Below are 13,156 nucleotides of genomic sequence, written 5' to 3'. Positions count from 1 at the left end.
ATTTTCCATCCCAAGTCCATTTGGAATTGAATGACAAGCATTTATTAAGCACCTATTGTGTTTCCATGAGGACAGTCTTTATCCTTGAAGAGTTTCTAACTAAAATGAGGAAGAACAATTGTGAGGAAGGGAGGATTAGACAAAATTCACTTTGGCAGGAGTACAGGAAGAAGCCCAGCCTTTACTCTTGCCATAAAATTTGTGGGGTAAAACTGTGGTAGAACTGTGGTCCCCAGAACCAGGAGCCTGCCAGGATCAGCAGAATGTGATCCAAATAGTGGTTAATACAACTTGGTGATTTTCCTGCATAGCTGATTGCTTATCATTGGGGAAAGACTTAGGGTTATAGCTGCCCTTGTAAAGAAAAGTAGCCATTTAGAAGCAAAAGAAATAGAGTTCCTCTGAGGTCCACTTGCGTGGTTACTACTGACCCATCTGTGCTAACTCATATTCAGGGGCAGTGTGATATGGTGCAAATAGAGAATAGAAGGCTTGAATCTGATTCTGGGAATAAAGAGTCTGGGTTTCAATCTTCTGTTCCTTCCTGGGCACATTGGGAGTGGACTAAATGATCGCTAATAGCTTTAAATTTATGATCCTATTCTGATGAAATTTAAGTGCTATGCTTGAAATGATCAAAGTATTATTTCTAAAGTACCTGCGTAAAATCTATTTATTCATTATGTGGAAAGATTCTGAGGTTACCTGCTCCCATCCAACTAAAAGTACTCCAGGGCCACATGTAGTGAATATATACATATACATATAGTAAATTTAGCATTAAGAGACGTCCATAGATCTTCCTTAAATGATGTAGACACACAGAATGAATATTGAAAAAGGCAAAGTGGCAACAGGCGTACTTAGTAATTACATGGTAATATACCACCTAGAATCAAGCTAATGTAATCAGTGTCAAAGTGGCTTGCTTCAGCAATTTGCCTAATGAATTCCAAGCCAGCAGTAATTTGAATAGGCAGCCAACTGCTCTATGGGCTAAGCTTTCTGAATGTACCCCACAGCACAATGTGAGCACGCCGACCAGAATGCAGCCTAATCAGAATTTTTAAATATCTTTACAAAAACCCAGGGATGTGTTGCTAAATATTTAACAACCAGCTTTCCAAAAAGATGGCGGGTTTGTTTATTTATTTGTTTAATCTGCATTTTTTTTTTAATTTTCTCATTCCTTTCTTAAGTCTAGACAATCAACAAAGCACTAAATCAAGCCCTGGTTTTTGTAGCATTTGCCAGTTTCTGAGGTGTAAATACTCACACTGAAAATTTAACAATCTGCTTTTTGGAGCCTGAACCAGCACACCCCTGAGGAAATCTTCCCCAGTGACTCCCAACATCATTGCTTTTCCCCATTGTGAACTACTACATTCTGTACTACAAAACTCAAGAATCTCAGCTTTGGAGGAGACCTTAGTGATCATCCTTTCCTACTCATATGTTGATTGTCTAGACTTAAAGGAATGAGAAAATGTAAAAAAAAATAAATGCAGATTAAACAAACAAATAAACCACTATCTTTTTGGAAAGCTGGTTGTTAAATATTTAGCAGCATTTCCCTGGGTTTTTGTAAAAAAGAATCTACAACATTCCCAACCAGTGGTCAATCACCCATGGCTTAAAGACCTCCAGAGAGAAGGAACCTGTCCCTTTCATAAAGTAGCCCATTAATTCTAATTTTTATGAAATCTATCATTACTTTCAATTTGTTTTTCTCACCACAACTTACAACAAATCTTATCCAACTCCATGTAATAGCCTTTGGAGAACCAATATCATGCCTCAGTTCCCTTCCCCTCAAGTCTAAACATTCTGGGGAGAGGGAACCAGATTCCCAATTTCACCAGCATAGGAAGGAAACATTTTCTGCTAATAGATCTCTGTAGCTACTCCGCAGCTTAGCATCCTCAGAGTTACCAGGGAACTCTGAAAAATCAAATGATATGCCCCACAGCAAGAATGGATCAAAGGCACTATTAGAACTCATCGCTAACATTCAGGTCTTGTTTCTAAAGCCTAAATACCCTTAGAACCCCCAGTTATATCCCTAGTTGTTTCAACTAGTTTTCTTATAACCTCATCCTAGTTGGTCCCCACTAGGTATTATTAACCTTTTTCTGCCACAGACTTCTTTGTCAGTCTAATGTCCATTTTTTGGAATAATATATATTTTATGAATCAAATGCATAAAATAAAATACATAGGATTAGAAGAGAAATTCATTATGTTAGATTACAGTTTGGACAACTCTCAGGTTGAGTTCTGAGCTCAAATCAGTCCTCAGACACTTATTATTTGTGTGCCCCAGGTAAGTTTCCTCATTTATAAAATAGATATAATAACAAAACTTATTATACTTATATTATATATATAACAGAGCATTTGTGAAGATAAAATGAGATAATGGGTTTAAAATTTGTCATAAACTTTAAAGTTATATATAAATGTCAGGTACTATACAGTTATTAAAAACATTTTTAAAAACAAGTTTACAGACATCCTGAAATCTATCCATAGACCCCAGGTTAAAAATCTCTACTCTGAAAGCTCTCCAACAGATCAGTGCCCTCCCTAAAAGGGAAGCCCAGGATGGAACGATTTTCCTGATGTGTTCTGGCCAGGCAGAAGACAAAGAAATCAGAATTCCACAGGTCTACTTACGCAACATGTCTCTCATCAGGCAACTTGTTTGGTCTGTTGGTTCTTATAGAGCTTGATTTGAACACGTGTAAAATCCCATCTTATCCACTCATGCATTCTTTGTTATTGTCCTTGAGGGCAGGGATTTGCTTCTTTTAATATCCTCAGTACTTAGCACACTTATTGTTGTTCAGTCTTGTCCAATTCTTTGTGACTTTATTTGGGGTTTTCTTGGCAAAGATCTTGGAACGGTTCACCATTACCTTCTCCAAATCATTTTTCCAATGAGGAGGCTGAGACCATCCCAGTGGGGTAAGTGCCTTGCCTAGGATCATGCAGCTAGTGTGTGTCTGAGTCCGGATCTGAGTCTTCTTGACTTCAGCATCACCTCAATTGTTTACTGGAGAAAAAGAGAAAAATTATTTCTTGGGTTAAAAACCCTCCACAGCTTGAATAAGTCACAACCAACCAATCACTTAGTCAATGAGCAATGTGATAAAAGGTGCTGTTCACATCCAGAAAGAGAGCTATGAAGATTGACTGTGGATCAAAGCATAGTATTTTCACCTTTTTGTGTGTTGTTGCTATTTGCTGTTTTTTTTTCCTTTTAATCTGATTTTTCTTACTCAACATGATGAATATGAAAATATGTTTAGAGGAATTATCCATGTTTAATATCAGATTGTTTGCTGTCTTGGGGAGGGGGTGGGGAGAGAGGGAGAAAAATTTGGAATACAAGGTTTTGCAAAGGTGAAAGTTGAAAAGATGTATTTGGAAAAATAAAATACTATTTAAAAAAAATAATAAAACTCCAAATGGGGCCATGATAAGTTAGATGCAGCTGAAATGACTGAAAAGTAATGGAAGACCATGAGACATGAATACTGTGGCTATAATGCTTATTGGTTTTTTTTCCCTTCTATTTCAGAAACTGGAAGAGAAGTTCCGGCTGAACCGGCGAGAGCTGATTGCCTTTGAATTCCCAGTCTTAGTGGCCTTGGAATTTGCTCTCCATCTGCCCGAGCATGAAGTCATGCCCCACTACAGACGCCTGATCCAGAATTCCTAGCACAGGCTCCCCTCCTGGGGCAGAGGGAAAGACTTGCTTCCTTTGAGGTCTGTGGAACAGCAGTTACGACTGGAAATGCAAAGACGGAACTCAAAATATACCAAATTTTTTTTTCCATTCAACATCGTTCTCTTCTGGAGTAGAAACTGTACTAAAGACATTTCAGGGACTCTTCAGTCTTTTTCAGCCTAGAGGAACTCATGGTAGCTCTCGACTACTCAGAGCAAAGGAAGGAGAGAAACCAGTGGAGACCCAGTGCTGTCCCTGGGGAAATGGACTTTGGGGACCAAGGGACAAATGTTCAGTTGCCTATCTCAGCTTCTTGGAGTGCAAGAGCCTTTCACAGTCTCCATTCCGGTCTTCCTGCTGGTCACCTGTCCACCTTGCAAACCCAGACCAGGACCTTCTCTCTTTTACTATTTCTCTATTGACCTGTTCCAACCCGGGGTAGGGGCAGTTGAAGGGAAGGGGAGAGGGGACTTTCAGAAATGGGGGGAAAGCTTTTAAAAAGATATCTTCCTTCACTGTGTCAAAAAAGAGTGTGCCAATCTATTTTTGTATTTTATATTGGAAGTGCACTTTTCCTGGGGCAGGGGAGGGGGGAGGTAGTGAGCACGTATGTCTGGGTGCATGTTTAAATGCACATGTATGTGTGTTTCCGTTCACGTATGAGTAGGGGACACTACATTCCTAGTCTCCAAACAGTGTAATAGTTTACAGAGAGGTAAGCAGGTTAGCGGCCTGACTTTCTGTCATGATTGCTTGAAAATGTAACTTTTGGGAAATGTGAGCAGTGAGATCACCCTTAATATTTCAGTTTCCAGTTCCAGATCATTTATCCCTTTTATGCCTTTTCTGAGATGGCAGTTTCAGCTACTGCAACAAGTCCCCGGCAGACCACTCCCTCCAGAATTGTGTTTTTCTTGTTCAGTCGTTTTTCAGTCATGTCCAACTCTTCGTGACCCTATTTGGGTTTTTCTTGGCAAAATTCTGGAGTGGTTTGCCATTTCCTTCTCCAGCTCATGGGACCGAGGCAAACAGGGTTAAGTGACTTGCCCAGGCTCACACAAGTGTCTAAGGCCAGATTTGAATTCAGAAGGATGCGTTTTTCCACTGCACCGTCTCCCCACCCTCAGTATTGCATGGAGTAAAGCTAAAATGGCCAGCAGTCTGGAATTCCTCTTCTCTTCCTTTGCTCCCTCCACCGGTGTGTAGCCCACCCTTGCACTTTTCCCACCTGGGAGATGGGCAGAATTGCACTCTGTCCTGCTGTATTTCTGTGCTCTATGTTAGAGTGCTTCCTGAGCACACTGGTTGTGCTCTCTGGGAAACTGTTTTACCCAGATCCAGAGTACGGATGAGTAAGGTTATATAAATGCTATCTTGGAGTTTGGAGAGCTGAGACAAACAATATAATAAGTTTAAAATTGAGTTGGTGGAAATAAGCATTTGCCTTTTTTAAAAAAAAAATTTATTACCATGTAATCCAGGAGCTATTTTCAGGCTGAATTTTCACAGTTCAATTTCAGTCATTAGGCAACTTAGACTGAAAAACTTGGGCAAATGAACCAGAGTACCATGGCTACTCCGTCTTATATCACACAAAGACAGTGGGTTAGCCTAGGGGTGCCAGAAGATTGAAGAAAGATTTCTATGTTTATGTACAGAAAGAATTTTAAAATATTTATTATATATATAAAATATATGTATGTGTGTATATATGCACATATGTCTAACCGACACTTTTTCCAGTGCATTGCAAATTCATCTGTCATTTCTGCCCAAACCCTTTAAAATTTGGATTCCTGTTAAGCTAGAGAAAAAATTCAAAACTTTCCATCAGCCTTGGATGGGAGGTGGGGATTATGAGGAGAAATCTGATCAACAAACTAAAGTCACTGAGTCAGAAAGGAGCTGAAGATCGCAGCAGTTGTGGAAAGGAGACATTTTCTTCGGACTTGAAGCTTACCTAAGTTTTCCCATTTTCTCCCACTCTGCACAAGTTTGCTCATCAGGAAGCAGTGCAGACTGATTTTTTTTATAGTGGATGGATACAAGTTTGAGCTCATGTAGGTCAGATCCATCACTTCAGCTGACCCAGAAAGATAAGACCATCTAATCAACAGATGCTTGTGGAGCTGCATTGATATGATACCCTGCAGTCTGGGGGCTACAAAATGCCTCACCAGGCTCATGATTTCAAGTACCGTGAGTTTCTGAGTCAGTTATTCTGTCCCAAATAGGTTTTGTCAATGTCTGTCAGCCCAAAGACCCTCACCTCAAGATTTAACAGTCCTTCGGTGATGAGAAGCAGAGCTGGAGTTTCCCCCAGCTTTTCCCCCGGGTGTCTTACTCCTGGTCAAGCTGCTTCATTCATAAGACGCCCAGAAATGTCTCCGAGAGACAGTCTCTCCATGGCCATTCTGCATTCAGTATTTCCCCAGCTCCTGAATTCTGGAGGCAGACGGTAGGACAGGCACTTACCTTCCCAATAACTCGAGTCCTACTGGGAGATCCAGGACAACCCCTTGTTAACCTAGACTTGCACTTGTTCTTGTTTAACAATGTATTAATATATTTGACATTTCTATGGTCTATTTGCTTTTTGACATTTAAAGGGTGGGCAAGCATCTGATCTCCTTTAAAGAACCATTGATTTTTAGATCTCTTTTATTACATTCTACCTTACTATTTGTTTTCATTTCAATTAATTGGGGGGGATTGTTTGATTTTTAAAGGGAAGAAGGGGGAAAGAAGGGACTTTTCCAGAGTCAGCTGGGACGGAAGACATTTTTAATGAGAGACCTTCAATTTAATGGAAGTGTCTCACCTGTTTTATACATAACCTTGGAGAGGAGTACCAGGGGTATAGAAGGGGAAGGAGATAAAGGGAATAGAAGTTTCCCCAAGGATTTGGGGGAGCCGAGCCACAAGTGCTTGGTCAGTGTGACTCAGGAAGGCAACCTGTTGGCTGGGAGAGGAGAGGAAGAATTGTGTCTTCTAGGAGGTTCACAGATGGACAGTCAACCCCACACCACCACAGATTATATTATTAAGATAAAGTTCTTGCCCCACTCCCAGGCTGGCCCAGGTATTTATTCTAGCATGGGTTCACCCGTACAAAAAATATCTAAGAGCCTGAGGGTGCGATTTGTCCCAGCCCTTCCCTGGTCCTTCAGGCCTGCCCTGGCCTGTGTACTTATGCAGGATTGGCTTTTGTCGGTTGTAGCCTATCTCCAAGCGACCAGGATCCAGCGGTCCAGCAGCTCAGAGGTAAGAAGCAACTCTGGCCCAAAGAGACACTGATTGTTGGCTAATGGGACAAGTAGTGCTGCTCACATAGGAAGCTAAGCCATACAGACGGGGAGTGAATGGCCATTTTCAGGGCTTGGGTGGCCAGGGGTCTGGCTAAGGAAGGCCCTACCTTTGAAATTCACTTGCCTTATGTGTTGGTATTGTTATCCCTGATTGTTCATCCCTGATGGAGTCATCAAGCTTCTGGGAAGGGCCCCAGCACAGTAAGCCCCCAGGATGAATTTAATTCCTCGGCCTCCTCACGTGGAGGCTCCCCTGCCAGAGCACAAGGCAGGGCCGGTTCAGGGATGCTGGAGCCAAAGGCTTATTATCCCTCCCTCCTCTCGCCATCCTGTGACATCCTCTGCTAAACTCAACAGGAAATTGAGGACCAAATGGAAGAGATGAATGTTTTCCTTAGTCAAAGGGAGTTAATATACCATCGTTTTTGTTTCATTACCCATAAGACAGTCTAGGGATAGTCAACTCCTTGGTAAATGTTGCTGTGTATCATAAGCTGTACCTTACCAGGTTTGGGCTTAATTTTTTTTTTTGGGGGGGGGCAAGGGATTAAGCTGCTTTCCCTCTCGTAACAATAAATAAAATTGTTCAGTACTAAACTCTTGTTATTACTGAGTTCTTTATCTCTAAAACATTTGCACTTTGATGCACAAAAAGCTCTTTAGTGACTCACATCTTCTCCATTTAGAGAGGTAATTTTATTTTTTCTTCCACAGTTTAGTCAGAGAAGCAGGAGATATGAGCAAATTTAAGTCAGATGTCTATCCCAAATACTTACTGACTGTGTGACTCTGGTTAAGTCATTTAGCCTCTCTCAGTTTTCCTCATCTGTAAAATGGAGATTGTAATAAATATTGCTCTTCCAGGGGTGTGTGAGGTTAAAATGAGATATTTGTAAAATGTTTTGCAAATCTTAAAGTATTATATAAATGCTAATTATATATATATATATATATATATATATATATATATATATATATATATATATAAAACTTTGAGGTATGCAAAACACTTTATATAGATCTTCACACTAACCCTGTGTAGTGTTATCATTATGTATACATGGAGAAACTGGGACTGAGAGAGGAGAAATAACTTACTCAGGCTGAAACAGGATCTGAATTCATGCTCTCTGGCCCCAGGACTGGTGCTGTATACTACCTTGCTGTCTCGAGGGTGGCCATGGAAACACTTCCCCAAAAAAGATATATGTAAGAGAAAATGTCAGGGGAAGCTCCAGAAAAGTCATCTGACTTGGAAATTTCAAAGAAGTGTTCATTAAAGAAAGAATTGACCACGATATAGCAAGATGAATAACCAATAATAGCTCCTATTTACACAGCAGTTTTGTGGGTTTACAAAATACCTTCTTAATTAGAGTGTGAGGTACATAGGGCATATTCTATTACTATTCCCATTTTACATAGAAGGAATCTGACGTCAAAAAAAGGAAATGTGGACAAAAGATTTGGAGTAACTATCAGGAACAATATCATTCCTATAACTCCTTAATGTTTACAAAACATAATCCAAAAAAGTGGGTAGAACACATTTATTCCTTTTTATGAAGAAACTGAGGCTCAAATAGATTGTCACTTGCTAGGGTCACTTGTAATAAATGTCAAAGATGGAATTCAAATCTAGTATTTGATCCTATTGTGATCCTGTTTCTAGTGCTTTTAACACCACCCCATATTGCCTGTCTAGAAATGCAGTCCCAATATCTATTATTAGCTCATGGCTAATGCTGATATTTGGAGGCAAAAGAAACATTTCAGTGGGTATTCCTATAAATGAAAAACAGAATTCAAGAGGAAAGAATTAGAAATCTGGAAGATTGCTAAGAATGCAGTTCTTCCATCAATGATTCTTGTCCCACAGGACAGACTTAAGAGAATAGAACCAGAATGGATACATGAGTTCAATTCAATAAACATTTATTAAATACCCTACTATGTGCCAGGAACTTTGCTTAGCTGGGGTTAGAAAAAAAGCCTCCCCCCCAAAAAAAAATTCTCTACAGTCCCTGCCTGCAAGGAACTTACAATCTAATGGTAGGGAAAGGAGAGCAACATGCAAACAAAACCACCTATAAACAGGGTAAGTAGGAAATAACAAAGAGAAGACCTTGGAATTAAAAGGAGTTAAGGAAATCTGCAGGAGGTAAGATTTTAGTTGAAAATTAAAGGAAGTCAGAAAGATCAGCCGTCTGAATGGAAAAGAAATGAACTGGAATGAATGGTGGTCCTCTCTTCAGTGATAGGGAAGATAGAAAGAGGAAGGGTTTAGGGGGAAAGATAATGAGTACTATTTTGAATATGTTGTATTTAAGATGTTACCAGAAATCCAGTTCAAGATGTCTAAAAGGATGTGAGACTGGAGGTCAGTAGAGAGATTGGGGCAGAAAGGGTAGATTTGAGAAACATTAGCATAAAGATGAAAAATACAGGACCCACTTTCATGGGATGGCTGAACAAACTGTGGCATATGAATGTAAATGGAATACCATTGTGCTAGGAAAAAATGATGAGCAAACTGATTTCACAAAAACCTGGAAGGATTTATATGAATTGATGCTGAGTGAGTGAGCAGAACCAAGAGAACATTGTACACAGTAACAACAACAATTTGTGATGATCAATTTTGATAGACTTAGCTCTTCTCAGTAATACAGTGATCCAAGACAATTCCAAAAAACCCACGGTGGAAAATGCTATCCACCTCCAAAAAGAAGTATGGATTATGAATGCAGACCGCAGCATTCTATTTTCACTTTTGTTGTTTTTTCTTTCTTATAGTTTCCCCTTCTGTTCTGATTCTTGTTTCACAACATCACTAATGTGGAAATGCTTTAAAAAAGAAGTATTCTTCTTTAAGATTATCTAAAATATAGGTGGGAAGTGCATGAAAGAAAACTGAATTACAAGAGGAAGGTGATTATGTTCTTAAAAATGCTTTTACCTGGCAGGTTTGTTGTGAAGATAAAATAAGACGAGATTTATAAAGTGCTTAGCACTTAAGCTTGGCACATAATAAATGGTATTTAAATGCTTATTCCTTCCCCCTTTAATGCAAGCTGGCACCTTTTCTGCACCTTCTCTAAATTAGATCTCTAAGTGATTTTGTTCAGCTATTATGTGCCAGAAATAAGACTCAATCTTCCTGCTCTCTATCTCTAACACCATATTGCCTCCTCACAAGAAATTCAAATGTTTTCATTAATTAATTAGCTCAGGGTCTCCAGTTTGTAAAAATTAAAGAAATTTCTTTCTCATAAATTTTCCTCCCAACCCCCAAATTCATATGCTTAGACAAACATCAGTATCACTAGTCATATATTTTATTAACAAAAACTAATAATACAAAAAAACCTAAATGAATATTTTAGCCATGTATCAGCTCTAAGAGATATCCCACAGTACCCAACAGTTCTAACCATAAGCTTTTCCGGAGCATTGGAAGCAAGTTAAAGCCTCTTAGGAATTTTTCTCATAAGATCTCTACTGAACAGAATCCAGATCTTCATAATATCTTTTCATATTCTTTCAAAGATAATAGTTAATTTTCCAAGTTTCACTCAGTCTTTCCCTCCAAGACAATTAGCTCTTCAAGTGTCTCTCCACAATCTTCCTCATCCATGACCATTTAGTTAAAATTATATTTCGTTCTGCTCCCCCTGACCACTCCACTTCTAATTAGTGTAATAAGTAAATTTATAAGAAGCCAGTGTAAAGGAGCAATGGGCAATAAGACTGCAAAGAGGAAGCTGGAAGTCATAGACAAACCATCCCATAAATTAAAAGAGCTTAATTTACAAATTGTATAATAAATTAACCAAAATTCATGCTCTAGTAATCTGTGTCAGGGCCTTCTGGTCCTGTGATATGTAAATACCAGACAAGTTCTAGGCATTCACAAGCAGAGCAGCAGAACACCAAATGATGCTGATAATTTTAAGTTAATGTGGACATGTTAACTTTAAAGTTTTACAAATGACTCTGAGATGTTATGATATGTTAATGAAATAACCCAAGGTGATACAGATAAGAGTTTGTCTTTCCCCCAAAAAACATCCCAAAAAGATGAGATGTCAAACGACTGCCCCTCAGCATCTAGATCCCCAGCATGGATACAGGAATGATTCTCTGTCTCTTCCCTTCCCCTTCTCTTCCTTGCACTGCTTGCCTTCCCCTACCTCCTCCCCCTCACCCATGATCTGCCTGTGAACCCCTTTCAACACTTATCTCAGTATACTTCGTACTTTATTAAAGTATGATCACACCTCCACTTGCCACTGTCATTGTGGGCTTTCCCAGTAAGTGTTATAAGAATACCTGCCCCATATCATTATTTAATAATTTTATAAATTATCAATTTTCAATAGTCAACTGTTCAAGTCTCTCACTAATTATAACAATTAACTCAGCAAACCTCAGGAAAATTCTCAATCCTCTCTCACTTCCTCTTAATCTCTTTCCAGAGATTTATATGAACTGATGCTGAGTGAAATGAGCAGAACCCAGAACATCGTACACAGTAACAAGATTATGTGATGAACAACTATGATAGACGTAGCTTTTCTTGGGAATGCAGTACTACAAGACAATTCCAAAGGATTCATGATAGAAAATGCCATCAACATCCACAGAAAGAACTATGAAGAGTCTGAAAAATATCCAAACATACAATTTCAATTTTTAAAAAAATTTATTTCTCATGGTTTTCCTCTTATGTTATGATTCTTCTTTCACATGACTGATGTGGAACTATATTTAATACGATTGTACATGCATAACCATGTACATATATTGTATATACAATGTACATTGTATAACCAATATCCCATTGTTTGTCATCTTGGGGAGGGAGGAGAAAAATATAGAACTCAAAATCTTATAAAAGTGAATGTTGAAAAAATTTTGAATAAAGTTCAGAAGTATCCCCCTAAAAAGTCTCTTTCCAAGATAATAGTTAACTGTCACTCTTTAAGACTTTATACTTTCTCTTAAAAGTATATTAACAGTGAAAAAAGTTTCTGTGAGAAGATCTATTTAAATTGGGGTTACATGTAAAATGAGAAGTTTCCTCATTTACAAAATGGAAGTAACAATATCACTTATCTCGCAGGGTTTTGTTATAAGGGTCCAATGAGATATTTAAAGTAAAGTGTTTTAAGAGCCTTAGCATATTATATAAATAGGAGCTATTTTATCATTAATAATAAATATTTGTGGATTCATTAATATCCCTTTTGAATTTACCTGAGTTTTTTTTATTTTTTTTCTACAATAGTGCCAGTGTAGCAGGAGCCAGAAATAGATCTTTCCCTTTCAGCTTTAATTCCTCTAATTATATTTAAGGCCCAAATCCAATGCTGATTCAGTATCAATCATCCATAACTAATGGTATCAGATGCATAGAGGTGCGATTCTACTCTAAATGCCAGTATAGAGAGAAGTAGAATTGGGAGACAGGTGTCAACAAGTAGTGATGCTGGATTTTCCAGCCATGATGAGTCCCCTCCCCTAGGAAAACAGCTCTGTTTGAACAATATTACAGTAGCTGAGAGCTCTACAACCTTGGACAATGCTCTCTCTCCTTCAGAACCCCAACTTTTGATTCCACTTACTGTTTCTCACCTGTAACACTCCATTTCCCATGTCCACACTTTTGTATTGAATATCCCTGATGCACGAAAGAAAAACTCTCCTTCCTTCTTCACCATGTCTTAAATTCCTGGATTCCTTCAAGCCCTGGTTCCACTGTCACTTTCTACAGGAGGTCTTTCCCATTTCCTCCAGCTACTAGCTCCTTCCTTTTTATGGCTACCTTCCATCTATTTTGTGAGCATCTCATACATTCCTAATTCCAGAGATTTACAAGAACTGATGCTAAGTGAAGTGAGCAGACCAGGAGAATATTGTACAGAGCAACAGCAAAATTATACAATGATCATTTGTGATGGACTTGGCTCTTCTCAGAAAGACAATGATCCAAGACAGTTCCAAAGAGCCCATGATAGAAAATGTCATCCACATCTGGAGAAAGAACTGTGAAGTCTGAAAAAAGCATCAAAGCATGCTATTTCCACTTAAAAAATTCTCTCCCACTAAAATG

At 38.8% G+C, this 13,156-nt stretch overlaps 1 protein-coding gene and 1 long non-coding RNA gene across 4 annotated transcripts in view; one reads left to right on the top strand and one right to left on the bottom strand.

Moving 5' to 3' along the window:
* Nucleotides 1-3,943, top strand: part of CABLES1 (Cdk5 and Abl enzyme substrate 1) — a 139,142-nt gene extending 135,199 nt beyond the window's left edge. For both annotated transcript variants that reach the window (XM_031946531.1, XM_023496206.2), the window contains one exon: nucleotides 3,584-3,943. In XM_031946531.1, coding sequence (XP_031802391.1) covers nucleotides 3,584-3,724 — 141 coding nt within the window. In that variant the 3' untranslated portion in view covers nucleotides 3,725-3,943. The remainder of the gene's footprint in view (nucleotides 1-3,583) is intronic.
* LOC116420599 overlaps nucleotides 1-13,156 on the bottom strand; it is a 39,603-nt gene that overhangs the window by 16,622 nt on the left and 9,825 nt on the right. For both annotated transcript variants that reach the window (XR_004230965.1, XR_004230964.1), the window contains exon 2: nucleotides 2,677-3,055. This is a non-coding gene — a long non-coding RNA (uncharacterized LOC116420599). The remainder of the gene's footprint in view (nucleotides 1-2,676; nucleotides 3,056-13,156) is intronic.

The sequence above is a fragment of the Sarcophilus harrisii genome, chromosome 1, assembly GCF_902635505.1.
Source record: "Sarcophilus harrisii chromosome 1, mSarHar1.11, whole genome shotgun sequence".
In the NCBI taxonomy this organism is placed as follows: domain Eukaryota; kingdom Metazoa; phylum Chordata; class Mammalia; order Dasyuromorphia; family Dasyuridae; genus Sarcophilus; species Sarcophilus harrisii.
This window is presented reverse-complemented; position numbering and strand designations above follow the sequence as displayed.